The sequence below is a fragment of the Coregonus lavaretus genome (assembly GCF_964263955.1).
Source record: "Coregonus lavaretus genome assembly, chromosome: 6".
Lineage (NCBI taxonomy): Eukaryota > Metazoa > Chordata > Actinopteri > Salmoniformes > Salmonidae > Coregonus > Coregonus lavaretus.
Genome location: NC_139993.1, coordinates 31449455 through 31469370, shown reverse-complemented (window position 1 = coordinate 31469370; position 19916 = coordinate 31449455). Strand labels below are relative to the sequence as shown.

The 19916-nt window shown below is 40.4% G+C and overlaps 1 protein-coding gene across 2 annotated transcripts; it reads right to left on the bottom strand.

Annotated features, from left to right (window-relative positions):
* Nucleotides 1–243: 243 nt before the first annotated feature.
* LOC311131415 (DAZ-associated protein 1-like) lies at nucleotides 244–18055 on the bottom strand. 2 transcript variants are annotated; one of them, XM_084164384.1, is made up of 12 exons: nucleotides 17961–18055; nucleotides 16616–16656; nucleotides 15756–15922; nucleotides 15130–15195; nucleotides 13452–13559; nucleotides 13128–13176; nucleotides 9371–9453; nucleotides 6987–7134; nucleotides 6683–6712; nucleotides 6086–6238; nucleotides 5325–5492; nucleotides 244–1103 (listed from the first exon to the last, which is right to left on the bottom strand). In XM_084164384.1, exons 1-12 carry the CDS (start codon nucleotides 18026–18028, stop codon nucleotides 931–933), a joined length of 1254 nt encoding a protein of 417 aa, XP_084020510.1. In that variant the 5' UTR covers nucleotides 18029–18055; the 3' UTR covers nucleotides 244–930. The 2 variants fall into 2 exon arrangements, with proteins under 2 accessions (XP_084020510.1, XP_084020511.1); XM_084164385.1 differs by having other exon boundaries at nucleotides 13452–13556.
* Nucleotides 18056–19916: the final 1861 nt, after the last annotated feature.

Sequence of the window (19916 nt, the reverse complement as noted above, 5' to 3'; positions counted from 1 at the left end):
TTTGTTCAGGGACACATTATTCAATTTCTGTTAGTCACATGTCTGTGGAAGTTGTTCAGTTTATGTCTCAGTTGTTGAATCTTGTTATGTTCATACAAATATTTACACATTAAGTTTGCTGAAAATAAACGTAGTTGACAGTGAGGACGTTTCTTTTTTTTGCTGGGTCTCAAACAGAATATACACCAAGTATATCAAACATTAGGAACACCTTCCTAATATTGACAGCAACAAGAGGCAGGATATCTTTAAAACATTTATTTGAAATAAATTCCTTTCTTTTTGCATAAGTGCAAAATGCACTCAGAAACAGCCACCTGAGGGAAGTCTATATGTTTAAATAAAAAAACAAGCAGTGTACATTTTTCGTACAAAATTATTTTAAAAAATTGCAGTTTGTGTATAATATATATTCATATTTTCCTAACTTTAAAATAACAGCTCAGAAAATAAACACAATCAACCAAATTAAAAATAAAAACATTTTTCCTAGAATTTAAAGCTGAGGAAACTTGAGACCCTGTTTTCATTTCTGTATCCGGCATAAATATACATATGTCTGTATCCGGCATAAATATACACACACACACACACACACACACACACACATATTCTCTGTGCTAATGTTTGACCAGACAATCAAAACCTATTGCAAAGTAGTTAAGTCCTACTATAAAACATGTGGGGAGAAACAAAGGTTATTTCATTTCAACATTTGAAAGGAAGGTTATGCAAAAGTCTTATCAACTTTTACATCAAGTGACATTGTAACATAAGTAATTGGAATCCCTGGTTTTATGAGAGTTCACTTTTTTCCCAAATTGTGTCAATTTTTTGTGTTCCAAACAAAAACACAGAAATCCAGTTTTGCTTATGACCAGAACACATTTCCCTGACTTTAGAACTGAGCGCTGTGGCGGTTGGAGACTCTCAGCGCCTGTATGGATGGAAGCCCGTTACGTTGTGATTCTGTCCTCGAGCAAAAACGGCTGCTGTAGGCTGAGGGCCCGCCGCCGGTTGTGCTGTTGGTGCCCCGTATGAAGCAGTCTGCTGGCTGGGGTCTGCGAAAGTATGGCCAAATCCACTCAGGTCCTGACCATAACCTGTGCGGGTGGGTGGAGAACAGGGAAGAGAGGTTCATTATCACGATCATAAATGGCGCTCATTACCAAACAGATACCAACCAGCTGAGTGAAAGTCCCTTATTTTACCCAAAATAAATACAGCATTGATCATAGTTTCAGGGCTTTTTAATGTTCATGTTAAATATTGTCTTCCTTCCTTCATGAGCCTCCATGACCCAAAATTCTGAGTTTGGTTAGCCAGTTAAGACTGAACGCTTCCAGTGTAAATCAATTGGTATATTATTTTGAGGATTCAAAGATGTAATCTGAACTGTTAGAGGATTCAACAAAAGGAAAACAGTATAACAAATGCTTATTCAGTTGTTAGTCCCACATGCAAAGTTTTTGTTTTGTTTTTTAATAGACACTGGGTGGCTCCATCTCCCTGCAATCCACTGTAGTCGGAGAAGCAGGGAACTGCATAGACATTCAGTGCAGATCAGGCTGAACAGTTGCAACTCATGTCGGACAGTACAGAGTAACGAAAAAAGAAAATAAATGAAACAGAAATTATAGAAGAATACAAGCAAACTTTCCCACAAGGTGCTCAAAGCACTACAAGGCTGGAAGAAAAATTTGGAAGAGCAGAGACTTAATATGACCTGAGAAATCAAATAGAAATGGGGTATTCATTCACCAGCCACAAGTGTTTGTTTCTTCATACAATCTTTCCTCTGATTATCATCTTTTAGCTGTCAAAAGGAGATGGCATATTGGAAAAACAGCAAGTGAATTGACTGCTAACACTTTCAACAACAGAGAGCAAAATGAAAATGTTAAACATATTATACCATGAACACATTTAGTCAATTAGATCATATTTTTTACCGGCAAAGCAAGGCAGAGTGGACAAAAAAATCTGAGGACCAGGTGTTGTTGGTATAATAAACTACAGCTACACTAGGAAATGAGACGTGTTAACATTCAACAGGCATGTAACCCTGTTCATTGTTTTATTATTCTGGATCTAAAATAAAGCAGATTTTTCATACCATGAGATTAGGTCATTCAAAAAGATCTCAATCTCAAATCATTGAATACTGTAGCTGTATTTTAGTATACTCTAGAAGTATGTACTTTGTATGCACAAACATACAAAAGCACATACAGGGGAAAGGGACGCAAAGGAACATTGACGTAGCAGCTATACGACTACATATAGAACTGTACTTTTGGTGGTTGGAAAAGACAATGCTCACACCTACCTGCACTACTTCCTCCCTGCACATCCTGACCATTACTGTGAGAAGGACGCGTTGGTCCGTAGGAAGAGGGCTCCTGAGGGTAGATACTCAAGCCTATCAGGGAGACGAGGAGACTAGGTTGACGTAACCCAGACAGTCTACTTTACTTTAACATTGTCCCCTTCTTAGACCTGGCACTAGGGCTTGGCTTAACACTAAATAACTGTACTCCCTCTGATTGCTCTTAGACTCCTACCATCACTGCACACATCCATCTGGAATTACAAACACATAAGGTGAATGGGGGGCTACTTGCTAATGCCCTTTGCTGCCTATGGTTACCTTACTAAATGATTCTAAAGTAGGCAGCTAATGCTAACGGGAAAGAGCAGGATGGGTAGGCAAAGCACAAGCATGAAACACTGAACAAGATGGGAATCTCACAACTGACAGTTACAGGGATATATACAACTTATGCAGTGCATTCGGAAAGTATTCTACCCTCGACTTTTCCCACATTGTTACGTTACAGCCTTATTCTAAAATGGATTCAATTGTTTATTTCCCTCATCAATCTACACACCATACCCCATAATGACAAAGCAAAAACAGGTAAAGACATTTTTGCAAATGTATTAAAAATAAACAGAAATATCACATTTACATAAGTATACAGACCATTTACTCAGTACTTTGTTGAAGCACATTTGGCAGCGATTACAGCCTCGAGTCTTCTTGGGTATGACGCTACAAGCTTGGCACACCTGTATTTGGGGAGTTTCTCCAATTCTTCTCTGCAGATCCTCTCAAGCTCTGTCAGGTTGGATGGGGAGCGTCGCTGCACAGCTATTTTCAGGTCTCTCCAGAGATGTTCGATCGGGTTCAAGTCCGGGATCTGGCTGGGCCACTCAAGGACATTGAGACTTGGACTGAAGCCACTCCTGCGTTGTCTTGGCTGTGTGCTTAGGGTCGTTGTCCTGTTGGAAGGTGAACCGTCGCCCCAGTCTGATGTCCTGAGCGCTCTGGAGCAGGTTTTCATCAAGTATCTCTTTACTTTGCTCTGTTAATCTTTTCCTCGATCCCGACTAGTCTCCCAGTCCCTGCCGCTGAAAAACATCCCCACAGCATGATGCTGCCACCACCATGCTTCACCATAGGGATGGTGCCAGGTTTCCTCCAGACGTGACTCTTGGCATTCAGGTCAAAGAGTTCAATCTTGGTTTCATCAGAACAGAGAATCTTGTTTCTCATGGTCTGAGAGTCTTTAGGTGCCTTTTGGCAAACTCCCAAGTGGGCTGTTATGTGCCTTTTACTGAGGAGTGGCTTCCGTCTGGCCACTCTACCATAAAGGCCTGATTGGTGGAGTGCTGCAGAGATGGTTGTCCTTCTGGAAGGTTCTCCCATCGCCACAGAGGAACTCTGGAGTTCTTTCAGAGTGACCATCGGGTTCTTGGTCACCTCCCTGACCAAAGCGCTTCTCCCCCGATTGTTCAGTTTGGCTGGGCGGCCAGCTCTAGGAAGAGTATTGGTGGTTCCAAACTTCTTCTATTTAAGAATGATGGATGCCACTGTGTTCTTGGCGACCTTCAATGCTGCAGACATTTTTTGGTACCCTTCCCCAGATCTGTGCCTCGACAATCCTGTCTCGGAGCTATACGGACAATTCCTTCGACCACATGGCTTGGTTTTTACTCTGACATGCACTGTCAACTGTGGGACCTTATCTAGACAGGTGTGTGTCTTTCCAAATCATGTCCAATCAATTGAATTTCCCACAGGTGGACTCCAATCAAGTTGTAGAAACATCTCAAGGATGATCAATGGAAACAGGACGCACCTGAGCTCAATTTCGAGTCTCATAGCAAAGGGTCTGAATACTTACGTAAATAAGGTATTTATGTACTTTATTTTTAATTCATTTGCTAAAATGTCTAAAAACCTGTTTTCGCTTTGTCATTATGGGGTATTGTGTGTAGATTGATGAGGAAAAACATTTAATCCATTTTAGAATAAGGCTGTAACGTAACAAAATGTGGAAAAAGTCAAGGGGTCTGAATACTTTCCAAATGCACTGTACTGTGTACGAGCCATTAACTAAACAAGATATCTAGGTCTGTCTCTCCCCACAGTTTTTTGTTCACTAAGGACAAATGCCATTGGGGACGAGGAGGGGGCAGACAGAATGAACTAACTAAGCAACATAAATGAACTTTTCAAAAAGCAAGGACTTACCAAGGCATTTTGTTTACTAAGGAGGAAGAGACCTCATGCAAGAGCCCCTCAGTTGATGACAATGCTGGATTTATTTGTACCCAACTTGGTACAATAAGTATAATTGGAGAGGAATCGAAAAAAATCCTGATACATTGCATACTGATGCATTGCCTTGAGTCTTCTCAGAACAGCTTTCATATTTGTTTGCGGGGAAAGATAGGTTTCAGACCAATTACTTTCAGGATAAATATTATGTGCAGGATCCATTGACACCATGGAGCTCATGCCAGGAGAGAAAAGCCAGCCAAGTCAATACCAAAAAGGGAACAATTGGTCAAACTGCCTGTAACCTTTGCCAGTAAAATATAGTATCTTCCTAGGTATGTCTGCAGTTTGGTGGGCATTCCAACTCCTCTCAAAAACAACATTGCGAGGCAGGATGATCTAATTCAAACCCATCATTGGTTACCCATCCACATCATTACACAGCCCTACCTGGAATATTCTGAAAAGGGTGACACTGAAGAGTCCTGGGTATGGTGGGACTTCTATGGCATCTTCATGGCCAAGCCGGGGGGGGGGTATGTATGCAAGCGTGTGTATGCATGTGATGTCGTTAAAGCTACATGGTACCAAAGGGGCAAGCTCCTGCTTGTTTTAGGGTTGTAGTAATGAGCTTTGGCTAGGGAGGACGGGTTGTTTGACCCAATAAAGCATCCAACAAAATGGATCTATCCAGTATAAGCCATAATAACAGCAAGGTAGAGGGTGGGGCTGAGGACTGCATGGAGGCTCTACTTACCATATTGGCTGTAAGGGAAGTCTGGCTGTCCCGTGGGTGCTTTGCTGATGTCCTGAGTAGGTGTGGTGGCTGGAACAAACCCTAGCGGCCCTGTTACCGGAGTCGTGGGCGGGGGTGGCACTCCTTGTAGGGCATACTGCTCACCTTGAGGTGTGCCAAAAGTGTACCCTAAACCAGTGCCAGATGGAAGAGTAGTTATAATGTTGTACATTCCGAACTATGAAAGATCACCGGTATGATATATTTTCATTTTATTATAATCTAAATAATCATACAACAACCATTGTCAGCCTAGGCAGTAGGGTTGGACGATGTTAGGATGTAATCATACATTGGCAGTATAAAAAAATTATATATTGTGAAGACGATATTAACGTTCTTGTGAAGATAACTAAAAAATATTTGAGAACTCTAAACATGTGTTACTGTTGCCGTTACATTACTGTTAGTGCTGCAGACCAGCTATTAATTTTTTCACGACAAAGCTGGTGTTGAAATAACAATTATTTTCCTCAGTTTGACCTGACTTTTAACGATGCCTGCATTTGAAACTCGCACTGTTATTTGAGTTTCTTGAGGAGGAATTTGTACATTTGGCAAAAACATTCTTCATAAAGCAATGATTGTTATTTTTTACAAAACGCTGTAATAATTTGAGGGCATAACAATATTGTTTATTGCAATATTGGCAATATGAAAACAAATCCATTTACATGAATAGAAAAATGCTTTTCTTATGACAATACAGTGCAGATACTGACCAAACTGAGGTGGTGTGCTGTATCCCTGCTGAGCGAAGGCCTGAGGTGCCCCAAAACCCCCCGCCGGGGTCGTTGTGACGAGGAATGCGTTGAACGGTGAGGGGGGCTGGGCGGGAGCTCCACGGCCCACAGATAAAGGGGGTCCGTACCCACCTGAGTCAGACAGAACACAACAGCTACTGAACACATGATGACAGGTGTCTATTGGTACATTTTCAGTCTTGGATATATCCTGGTTGAAACCCACTGTCAGTAGACACTGTATATTAGATATCATTTTCACCGCTGGGGTGGTTTGGGGTTGTATGATATAAGACTTAAGGAAGGGTGAAGAGAGTTAAGAATAATGATAATAAGTCCATTATCTGTCTCTAGACGGAAATTATCAGAGTGCCCTCAGCCATTCCAGCTGACACCGTGAGAACACTGGTGCTTAACCCAATTGGTCAATACATAAAATATAAAAGTGCAAGGCAATGTCTATGACACAATACTTTCTTGATAAGTTAACCATTACAAGACAATAGCTTACTATTTTAAAAAGCAAGTTAGTGAGAAATGTCCGAAAAAGTAAAGTGATTCAAAGACTAAACGTACCCAAGGGCTGGCCTGTAGACACCCAGACTCCTTCAAAAGAGAAAATATTTGAGTATATTTATGCTGGCACAAAACCAATTCCTCAATATGTAATTTGTAACTACAGTACTGTACAGTCAGTACGTTGATCATTCCTCAAAGTAAAGTTTCAATGCGGACCTAGAAATACAATGTTAATATAACAAAAGGCATCAGGCATTTTAACGGTTTCCAATACCATCTTTCTCCTAGGTATAATAGAATGTCATTTTCCTGGTCTGAGAGAACGAGTTGTGTTCTCTGCTCTGGCTGGTCTCCCACTCACCAGGAGGGCCATAACTCTGCTGCCAGCCCTGGGCAGGCTGTGCCGACCAACCATTGGCTGCACTCAGGATGCCTCTGGGTCCCCATTGGTTAGGTTCAAGTTGGCCAGGAGCTTTGCTGTCCCGAGGTTCAGCCTTTTTCACTTCCACCTGGACAAAGGATAAGGAGAGCACAATTTGCAAGACCAGAAGTTTATCACCAAAATACATTCCTTACCTGATCTCACCCATTACTAATATTTCTCTTTAACATATCAGCTTGAGAGGGTTTCAGTTTTACATCTTATCTGGGCCAATACACTTCTGCCTAACGCAGATAGATACTTTTTAAGGGGAGTTGCTTAACAATATGTTTCTCAGGTACTTCAGTCACAATTAGACATTGCTTAATTGTTGGTTAAATCATTTTGAATAGAGCATAAAATAATAGCAATTGCTTTAAATGGTGCAAAAAATGTCAGTAATTTTACAATCTGTCTATCTGAGAAACATATTCCTATTTCCTGTTTTTGTGCCCTTTAATTTTGATAAAAACATATATTGGAAGGTAAAGACTTACCTTTTCCCAGCTAACGTTTAAAGAATCTCAATTATATTTAACTTGTAGTAGAATTTCAGAGGGAGATGGATGTAGAAAGAAATGTGTATCATATCTATCAGAATAAGAGGTAAAACATGCAGATAATACAAATGGACAGTCATAAGTCAATTTAGAAATGAATCTTCATACCGTGTCAGATAATGGAGAAAATTGCAATGGTGCTTAATTGACCAATACCCATCTGATTTGCTCACACAGAACAGAAGCACTTGCTATTGGACTGGACTATTGTTCAATGAGGTTGAAAAGCCAATTATTTTGTATCACACCAGATGGCTTGTGAGGCTACCAGCCATTATCTGCCCTATAAAATAGTAGCACTTGTTGTAGCTAGCCAGCCACAGAGATACCAGCAGTTTACCAGAGCGAAAAATGGGTTTAAAACTAGGTGGGGGGGGGAGTACTAGACAGAAATAGACTAGGCTCTATCGAGGTTGAGTTATTGGGGTCACCTTGCATGAGGAAAAATGAATCTCAATATTTACTCTGCTTTAAGGTGGTGCCACTTTCTTTGCCTCGCCTCTTCCTTCTCTGTCGACCTAATTACAAGCATGTTTCCACGAGTGGCCCTCCGCCTATAGCACAGCTACATGGGTCTTCTCCCGCGGGCATCGTGGCTGGGAGTGATGGATACCATGACTTCAATACACTACCCAACAGCAGAACAGGGATTTGTCCCACAGTTTGACATGCTCCACTTTCTAATTTTGTAACTTATATCCCCCTAACTCCCTCAAGTCAAAGCCCAAGGTAATGTCAACTCAAGATCATGTAAATGTCCGATTCCTGCTGGAAATCAGGACAGTCAAGGAGAGTCAGTAAGAGGATAGCAGAATGTAGGTAGGGTCTCATACATCAATTATGAACAGACATGGGTTGAGTTCATAATTTTAATGGAGGTCAAAAAAATGTAAACTATGAAAAATGGGTACATATGTCATTGTCCATGTGGACATTTAGATGTTCTCTTTCAATCAAAGACTAAGACGTTATGTGTCCTCGTTTGGGGGGGGGGGGGGGTAAAATCACACTATTGACTGCACATTTTCCAAGTTGTTTCAGAAGCAAATCATTAATGACAATTTAAAAATAAACTACTGGTATCACAGAACTGTGGCTTCAGGCACACATTTTGGTTCTTAGATGTGATCGACACTGTATGGAGATTCTTAAACTGAGGTCACTTAATTTAGGTTGTTATTTTTAAGTTGACAAGGAAATATATCAAATAACTCAAAAAGTAAGTGACCTGCCAACAAAACAATCAAAAAAGAAAAAGGAACAAGACCAATCCTTTAGGTGATTTCTTTGTGGTAAAATAAAGCGTTTTAGGCTAAACTCATCTCCCATTATATGATCCCAAACTGGCCACTCCCTTAAATCTCCAAAGCCAGAGCAAGTATTGTTTGAAGTAAGATATGGAATACCTTTTACAACCTAAAGGAGAGGTCAAAATAAACAAAGCCTTGGGCGACTACAGAAGTTGTCACTAATATTTCAGGAGGGGTGACCGAGTAAGGTCAACCAGGCCATTGAAATGTTATGTGATCCAGAAAAAACATTGTGACCGGATCTTTTAGGAAAACCTTTGGAGTACCACATATCAGCGATCTTCAGCCATGTCATTAAAATATGAAGTTTAAAAAGAGCTTTAGGCCTTCAACCTTATTTTGGTGGCCCCTGAAAATAAGAGCTGTAACTCAACGTTAACAGTGCCAAACAATGCTTCCTGTCGCCCAAGCCTCAGTTTGATCTTGAGGGTAAAATAAAACTACAACTACACACTTTTTTGCCCATGATGTCGTGAAAATGCATGTTGACAGCCTGGTCCACTGATTGTTCGGCCTCGAAAGTAATAAATCCAAAACCTAGCCAACGACCAAGAGTGAATCAAGGTAGCAGGGTGTTGTGACAACACAAGATGAAGAACAGTATTGGGCTCAGCAAGACAGGGATCCATCAAGACTGAGCTGGAGGCTCCTGGGGTTCAGATGATGTCGCTGACTTGCAGCAATACACAAGCTGACGTTTGAGGGCTGAGGCACTTGTATCATCCAAGATAAACTTTGCACCAATCCTTTCCATGCTCAACTAACTAGGGTTTCAGTTGTTGTTTTTTTACTTCTAACATAGCAAAGTCTCCTTGTACTGTATTCATGTATTATATAGGGGTTTGAAAATGTAATTTCTATATCATTGTAATATATTTATATCCAGTGCAGTCAGTGGAACTACTGAGGAATATGAAAACTATATAGATTTCATGACACACTTGAGTGGTCTCAGAGCATTCATTTATGCATTGGGTGCCAATTGGACCAGTGGTATTGATGTTACTTCATTTCATCCAAACCCCAACTTGATCTGCCCCTTGGTATATTGCTGTGCAGCACAAACTGGCAGCATCCATTGTTAATGCATAACAAAAAAAATGGAGAAAAAGAAACTGTACAATGTCTAAAGCTTTTTCCAAGCTTTCCCAAATTTGGTTTTATGTTTAGAGTCAGCCAGGATAAGCCTAAATGGAAAATTACAATATTGCTTACAACAGCAACACAAAGATATAGGCCATTTTGTCTTCTGAATGTGTAAGTAACAACTAATGATGCTGTCAAGAGTTTGCATGGGGGATAAACAAAGTTCCCTTCAAACATGGTGAAAAACCCAATGGTGTAAGGATTCAACACTTACTGTATAAAACAAAAACACTGAAATGAAGGCTTTGATAAGGGACTGACTGTGAAGCCTCGCATAGCTTTCCATTGAACTGCATAGATCCGATGTTATTCAAACAAATAAAATCTAAGTGTTTATTGGTGGCGTACACAGTTTCGCAGATGTTATTGCAGGTGCAGCGAAATGCTTATGTTTCTAACACCAACAATGCACCAATATCTAGCAAAAACACCATTAAGCCCATTGACTACAGTTCCTACATGATATTACAAGTTGCTCTAGCTGAACCTATGAATATACAGCACTGTAATTGAATCCTTCATTGAATTGTACATTTAGGAGCCCAACATTGGCAAATGTCCTGGTTCTGATAAAGTCTGGTGATTTGTTGTGGTGATAAACTTTTCACAGTACTTCAGTTATGCAGCAGCAACAGCCCACTACACTGAACCAGTTTCATTTTGATAAAGTCATACCAGTGGCAGAATTGGGTTGTGAGAAAATCTCCACTCTGGGACCTAACCTGATTCCAATTAAATGTCCTTTGAGACAACTGAGATTTTGAAACCTCTAATATTATTTAAAGCATTCCCAAGCCGCCTGATATACAACTATAAATATCATCCATCGATGACCTGTCCTTAATCTAGATTCAAAACTTAGTTTCAGCATTTGCAAGCAAACATTCCTAGACAATCTTTCAAAAAAAGGTGTCAAAAACCCAAAGTCATGCTCAGTGCAAAAAAACTAAGTTCATAACCATGATGAATCTAAACTTTGTATACACCCCAAATTGACAGCCTGCACATTCCATTTTTGGTTCAAACATCTGGCCTGTACCTCTGTGATACCACTCAGTACACAATAACCTAAAAGAGAAGACAAATCTTAATAGACACCGTTAATCACATTAAAACCATTCACAAGGAGAAGGAGGACAGGAAAAGAAAAATAGAAAGGGCTTATACTTACAAAAATACTTAACTTTCTACATATGGGAAAACACTTATATATATATATATATATTTTTTTTTTTTTTAATAAGAAGTCTAAATTAAACGAAAGGAAACTTAGCTTAAAAGTGTTTTAGTAAAAGAAAAGTCTGGGTATTATGCTTGATTATGTTAATGTTATTGCTGTGTATCATCGTGTAAATTCGGATGACAAAATATTCTGCTTGTCTCCCCAAAGAGATCAATGGGTACTGAAGTAGAAGAGGGGTAATAAATGATGTGAGTCATTGACTGCTGCATCAGCTCTGAGCAAACTGACCAACCTAATGTAGCCTATATCTAGGCTAAACAGTTCTGCGCTAACTGACCAGACTAATCTACATCCACCCATGCTTGTCTTGTCATTCTAGGTGTGCGTTTACACAGGCAGCCCAATTCTGATCAATTCTGGTCTTTTGACCAATCAGATCAGCTCTGAAAAAGAGCTGATGTGGAAAGATCTGATGTGGTTGGTCAAAAAACCAATTAGTGGAAAGAATATCAGAATTGGGCTGCCAGTGTAAACGCAGCTCAACTAATTTAACAGATAGAACAGAGTAAGGACTTCCACTTAAAACAATTTCAAAAATGTGAACCGACTCTGGAATAATGAAAAAGTGAACAACATCCAACATCTGCATAATTTAGGGCCATAGGAATTCTTTCCCCCCCCCCCCCATGTTTCAGTTTTCCCCAGTTTTTTAAGGTTTTCCCTCTCAAAATCACACTAATAGAAAAAACTAAACTGGATGTTCTAAGTCCACAACACTGCATAAACAACATCAGGAGACCACTTGAGGTCTGGGAAAAATTTGAAAAATGTATATTTTTGGGTGTAGTTACCCTTTAATTCCAGTGAGCACCTAGCAAGAGGCTATTCAGTGATGTTTTTGTAGTGCAAACTGGATTGATGCAAATAATCATGATATATCATTCTGCCAGGTAAGCATAGGCTACTTGTAGTTAACATTTAATTGAGAAGGTTTTTGGGAAAGCCTTTCCATCTATCAGAAGATTTTTCATTAGCATCATCGCTAACGGTGAAACAAAATGGTAGGTACGCGCACCGCACAGACGGGGAATTCTCGTTGACTCTTCAGAAAGTTGCAGGAAATACGAATCACTGATTAATTCTGTTCATGTCTTATGATGAACTTGTGCTAATTAATTAATTCAATACATTTAGTTTATTCCCTACCAAAAAAGTTATATCGTTGAATTCCAATTTATTGTCTGGATTGCATCCACATTTTCCATATTGCAGATTTTATAGGGCCCTAACATTTTTTTTTTTTTTCTATCACTACGCTGGTGAAGTTCTGCCATTTCAGCATTTAACTCAATGTACTCCAAAAAGAGGAATGTTAACACTTTATTCAAATGGTCAAAGTTTGTCTTATTTCAATCCATTTCATGCACCGTAAATAATCCAAAAAAATAAAAAATCAGAACATAAGCCATCTAAACTGATATCAAGATATTGTATAGTCGTCATGATGAAGCTAATTTATTTCAAACTACATGTATTACTAGTGTGTTAGCATGTCCCTAAATAGAACGAAAACATCAAAAGCTGATCCGGTCACACAAAGTCAAGGGAAGATGTTTGAAATTCATGCCAATGTCATCTCAACTTTCTCACCATGTAAATGACTGCACGGGGAAAGCTTTCAGTATTTAAGGGTGGCATCCATTATAAAGCCTGTGAATGAACGACGAACAAGATGTTCCACCAGAAGACGCAGGGGGGTCTAGTTATAATTGAGGGTGAGGGGAGGGGGGATTGAATGCACTTATTCTCTTTGGGGCAGAATAGTTTGTCATGAGATTTAGAGATGGGAGGTATGGAAGAGAAAAACGGGATCAGCTTTTACCTCGGGGCCTCTGTTTCTCCGCGTCATAGATCATTACCACCTCTGTGACCTTAAACAAAGGAGAAAATGGGCTGCATTAGGATACAGAAAAAAACCGCTATTATTGCCATTGCATGCATCTTTGTTGGAAAACTAACACATATCAATATCCTCTCCTCATATTGATGGCATTTTAACAGAAAATACTACTTTTCCTGTAGTCTTCCAATAAGCAGTTCCTGTATTGGATCGTGGTCAACACATTTAAGCTGTTTTAGGTATTAAGAAACATTTCTTAATACAAAAGCTATACAATACAGTATACACCATTTTAACAGGACTTACCACTCCAAATCTATTGAAATAGTCCCGGAGTTCAGGTTCACCACAGTTATGGGGGATTCCGCCGACAAATATCTTCTTTGATTTATTGCTGTCAGCTTTGCTGCCCTTCTGAAACAAAGAATGGGATCTCAAAGCCAGATCGAGAATCTGTACAGGTGCATCAAAGCTAGGACCAAAAGACTGAAAAACAGCTTCTATCTCCAGGCCATCAGGCTGTTGAACAGCCATCACACCATCCTCTGTAGTAAGTGAGTAGTACTCCTGTAGTAAGAGACAAAGATAGACTCACCCACACCCAACGCTGCTGTCCCATGTATATAAAGACATTAAACACTGGACCATTTCTTTTATACTGTTTTTCACACTGTGTATTCATATAGTGTATTCTTCACATAGATCATTCTAATATCTCTACTACTGTACGTTGCATTTTTGTTACACTGTTTATACCACCTGTATTTATATAATTGAATCTTGACATAGCTCACTGTAATATATTCTGCTGTACATATCATTCTTAGTATATATACACTGCACAAAAAAATAAAGGGAACACTTAAACAACACAATGTAACTCCAAGTCAATCACACTTCTGTGAAATCAAACTGAAAGCAACACTGATTGACAATACATTTCACATGCTGTTGTGCAAATGGAATAGACAACAGGTGGAAATTATAGGCAATAATTAGCAAGACACCCCCAATAAAGGACTGGTTTTGCAGGTGGTGACCACAGACCACTTCTCAGTTCCTATGCTTCCTGGCTGATGTTTTGGTCACTTTTGAATGCTGGTGGTGCTTTCACTCTAGTGGTAGCATGAGACGGAGTCTACAACCCACACAAGTGGCTCAGGTAGTGCAGCTCATCCAGGATGGCACATCAATGCGAGCTGTGGCAAGAAGGTTTGCTGTGTCTGTCAGCGTAGTGTCCAGAGCAGGGAGGCGCTACCAGGAGACAGGCCAGTACATCGGGAGACGTGGAGGAGGCCGTAGGAGGGCAACAACCCAGCAGCAGGACTGCTACCTCCGCCTTTGTGCAAGGAGGAGCACTGCCAGAGCCCTGCAAAATGACCTCCAGCAGGCCACAAATGTGCATGTGTCTGCTCAAACGGTCAGAAACAGACTCCATGAGGGTGGTATGAGGGCCCGACGTCCACAGGTGGGGGTTGTGCTTACAGCAGGACGTTTGGCATTTGCCAGAGAACACCAAGATTGGCAAATTCGCCACTGGCGCCCTGTGCTCTTCACAGATGAAAGCAGGTTCACACTGAGCACATGTGACAGACGTGACAGAGTCTGGAGACTCCGTGGAGAACGATCTGCTGCCTGCAACATCCTCCAGCATGACTGGTTTGGCGGTGGGTCAGTCATGGTGTGGGGTGGCATTTCTTTGGGGGGCCGCACAGCCCTCCATGTGCTCGCCAGAGGTAGCCTGACTGCCATTAGGTACTTTTTACTGAATCACTTAGTCTAACAATTACATTTTAAGCTCATTAGCAGAAGTCATTTTAACAGCAATAAGCCTCAGTGTGACAGATGAGATTTCTAGCGGCAGATAGGACCTCAGCTTATCAAAGGACAAAAAGGATACAATTTAATCCTTTCTACCGAGGCTTGGTGCCCCATTTCTATAGCGGACACATGTAGCCCCCACAAAATAAAATACGCTCCTTACCCAGCCGTCCTTAGTTCGTACTTTTTCAGGTTGCATTCCTCTGGGAGTACATGGCTTGGGATCAATCTGAAGGCAAGGAATGAAATTGTACATCTCACCCTTCAATGAAAAAGCACCTTCAAATGTTCCCTCCAATTTATCTGGTGAATTAGCCCACCCAATAAGGCCACATACAAATGACAAATTACGTGTTATACAATTCACATTATGATAAGTCAAAGTTTAATTACAAGAGAATGACCTTCACTATGGCAAAATTGACCTATTCATATTGCTACATTGAGCAACTTGTAGCAAAACGCACTGTCTGCAAATGAAGCATGTCATGTCCAGCCCACTGCAGTTACATGTTAGTTCAACTAATAGGCATCTGACAGGCAACACTTGTTTGGCAAACAGCCTGCTTTCATGTCCATGGATGGCCTTCAGAGAGCCAGCCTTATGTTTTCTGAAGATACCAGTGCGTGTTATGGGTTCACTACTACTTGCTCTTGCACAGACTATCATCTCTGTGTAATACTTCAGTGAAAAGCAGTGCTTAATTATTCTAACACTTTAAAAAAGGCATAATTGATAAGACACACATATTTGACTTTCCTTATTCAAGCTGCAAAGTGCATACTCACATTTCTGCCATCAAGATTATGGGGTTTGGTCTCCAGTACAGTCCCGACACAGTTGGGGTCTTTGAATTTGACAAAACCAAAGCCCCGCGACTGATTCGTGGTTTTGTCCTTCATGATGACACAATCAACTACTTCCCCATACTGCGAGAAATAGTTTCTCAAAGTTTCTGATAGAAAAGAGGACATTGACATGAGTGGGACAATCCCATTACAGGATCCTTTAGGGATACATACATAGCCTAGTGTCCTGACATTATGGGTAATGTGTTTCAAAGTTCACTGAATGCAAAGTATTTAGTATTTCATTAAAATCCCCATTAGCTGTTGCCAAGGCAGCAGCTTCTCTCCCTGGGGTCCAAACAGAGATAAAACAGTACATAAAACAAAACATTGTGCATTAAAAAGCATGACACGCATGCATCTTTGGAGGCAGGGCATCGAGCTTTCAACACATTTTGTCATAACAATCACATAGAATTCTTAAAATTGCTTTTCTTGTCATTGAAAGCCCCAAGGCAATACCAAGGAAGGGTGCACAAAAACACATAGTACTGTGGCTAGTGCTCATAACTTCAGAAAACACTGTCAGAGTGAAGAGTGCGGTGCAAAGACACACACTGCCCAATCAAGCATGAAACAGAGAAGGACTCTGAATGCCTGTAGCTACAGACAAACTCATTTAAGACTAGATCTGAGCAACTGAGAAAAGCCTGCATGTATACTTAAATTACAATACACAATAACATGCCACCCTTTGGTACTCCAGAATAACATTTTCATACAGACACCTTCAAGCACAACAGTATGTGCACTGCAATACGCCTAATATTGACTGGTTGGTATGTAGACAGCTGACTCACCCTGTGTTGTACTCCAGTCCAAGCCACCAACAAACAGTTTCCTATAAAATGAGAGAAAAAAAGCATTCCTTTGGCTTTAAGTAACACCTGAGATGGTCCATCATTCCTTGGACACAATAACACATTCTCAAATGGTTCTGATGCGTTAACATGTGAAAACTGACTGTGCCACATATAATTGTAATGTAACCTCACAATAGATGAAGTTGTTTTACTGCGGGTATGTTTTTGTAAGCTGCTGATGATGCATATCAACAAACCTTGTTTTCTATTCAAATACTGGAATAAGGGTGACTTGTTTCGCACCGACACCACTTCAGGTCTTGTTTTGCATCCTTATGCCACGTATACAGGCTAACATAACCCAGGCAAGCGAAGATATCAGCTAACTTTAGCTTAACTACTAACGTTTGCTAACTAACGTCTGCTAGTTAACGTTAGCTAGCTAAAATACATTATGCATAGAACTTGAAAGAGCCTTCACTAACTAGCTACAAATTTGACATTAGTTACTCTTCAGCTAGCTAAATGCTGCCAGTTAAAACTAGGCAAGATACCATTGCCTCAACTATATTTTGATATGGATAATGTTGATGGATCAAACCATTATTATTACAATGCTCTCAATCTTATGCCCTGAAGAGTCAGTCCTCTCTCAAGTTCAAGAGTAACAGAGCAATAAAGCTCTCACCAGCAACAACTGAAAAAGTTAGCTAGATTCTGGTAATTTTTTTTGGAGCCTGTACTGTTAACCAACGTTATATTCTGTCGACTTCAATCAAACTTGTACCAACACACTCAAAATAAAATAAATTGGCTACTTTACAACACGAAGATAGTAAAGTGTCGACTCCTGATGGTAACGCGTTACCCGTGCGGATATTTTTACTTCACCACTTTGCTAGCTAGCTGCTAGTTAGCCGCTAACATTGTAACGTTAACTAGCTAATGTTAACGTTAGCTGCTAACGCTAGCGAGCCAACTCGTTTCGGTTTCTATTTATCTAGCTAGCTAACTAACTAGCTGAATATTTGAGTATTTCAATTAATTATTCAATGACACCATTTAAACATTACTTTTGACTAGCTATCTAGTTACCTAAACCAATGTCATGCATGTTTCCAAATTATTATTAGCTAGCTAGGCTAAAGTCAACTAACGTTCAAACTAGCTAGCTAACGTCAGTTACCAGTAACGTTAGTTATACATATCAAAATGCTAGCTGAGTAAAAGTGGTGATGCGGGTGAGATCTATCACAGTAATTCATTGATTGAAGTTAAAATGCAAAAGGAGTGTATACTTATTTAACTAATTCTCATTAATTAGGTTGAGATCACATCTTACCCAACTTCATCTCCGGCTAAATTGCTGTTCATTTCTAAGGCTAGTGCAGGGAACGGGTGTGCTATCATCGGATTATTGCTTCAATACTGCTCCTCTCGAGGAAGGTCACTCCGCTTTTGGTTCAAACGGAATCTGCGCAATGACGACGTTTGCCACACGTCAACTGCCAGGGGGTGAAACGTTTAATAATAAAGAGACAGTTGTGGGATATGTAGTTGAAATTCAAGAGGTAGTCTCTTAATTTACAAATTAGATCAGAAAATAAAATAATACTGCCCCACTCTGCATTGTTTGTGGATGTACTATAGTGCTGAGTGATTAGTGATTTTTTGAGGTTGCTTTGGTTTCGGTTCGATTATTACAAAAAAAAGGTAGACAATAAATGTATGCATTATGTGGGTTGAATGCTGTAACAACACAGAACAGAGCAATTCATGTAAAAAAAACAATTAATGGTTGTGACTGAACATTAGTGCTGATCACTTACCATAATTTATTCACATTACTTTACTTTAATAAAATATTTGTTTTATAAAGATGACTTTATTATTTCATTCCAAGTCATCATCTCATCTCTATAGAGTTGCTGCCTATGTTGTCTGACAAAACCAATATTTTAGTAGTTATTCAAAGTAAATAAGGCATACTTTTATGACTGCTGAATTCCAACTATCAATCACTAAGATCATTTATTTTCGGGAAGAGATACCTCGCGAAGCAACTGCTTTCTATACTTGTCGACCGCGCGTTCTCGCTTCTCTCAGGGTGCATTCATAAATTGCCTCCAATATGTCAGAGTGCGCTCTCGGTCATTCGTAAATTCAGTGCGTTGTCAGATCGTCTGTTATAAATTCAGAGCGTTTTGCTCTTGGAGCGTTCAAAGCGCACACTGGACGCTCTGGCTGAGGAGTAGGGTTGATCTGAGCGTTCTGACCTCAAAACAGAAGTGAAGCACCCAAGTTAACTGGCTAAAGTTGGCTAGCTTGCTAGCACCGTTAGGGGTGGGAGGGCCAAGAGACCAGAGGTGGCAGAACGGAGTGCTCGGGTTGGGGTGTAGGGTTTGAGCATTGCCTGAAGGTAGGGAGGGGCAGTTCATCTTGCTGCTCCGTAGGGAAGTAACATGGTTTTGTAGTGGATGCGAGCTTCGACTGGAAGCCAATGGAGTGTGCGGAGGAGCGGAATGACATGGGAAAACTTGGGAAGGTTGAACACCAGGCGAGCTGCAGCGTTCTGGTTAAGTTGCAGGGGTTTAATGGCAAAAGCGGGGAGCCCAGCCAACAGCGAGTTGCAGTAGTCCAGACGGGAGATGACATGTGCCTGGAAAAGGACCTGCTTCGCTTCCGGTGTGAAGTAGGTTCGTACTTTATGGATGTTGTAGAGCATGAACCTGCAGGAGCGAGTCACTGCTTTGATGTTTGCAGAGAACGACAGGGTGTTGTCCAGGGTCACACCGAGGTTCTTTGCAGTCTGGGAGGGGGACACTGTGGAGTTGTCAACCGTGATGGCGAGGTCTTGGAGTAGGCAGGCCATCCCCGGGAGGAAGAGCAGCTCCGTCTTGTCGAGGTTGAGCTTGAGATCAGTGGAGGCTGGAATGGAGTTTAATGGCTGGAATGGAGTGATTCACTCCATTCCGGACATTATTATTATTATTGTAATTGTTTTGATTGGTTTTTAAAAGTAGATAAAGACAGAACATAATGGACAGTAACAACCTAAATACAGCAACAAGTTACATTAATACTATCTTATGCAACAGCTGTTGGAAAATATATATATACAGTGCTATGAAAAAGTATTTGCCCCCTTTCTAATTTTCTCTACTTTTGCATATTTGTGATACTGAATGTTATCAGATCTTCAACCAAAACCTAATTTTAGATAAAGGGAACATAAGTGAACAAATAACACAACAATTACATATTTATTTCATAAACAAAGTTATGCAACACCCAATTC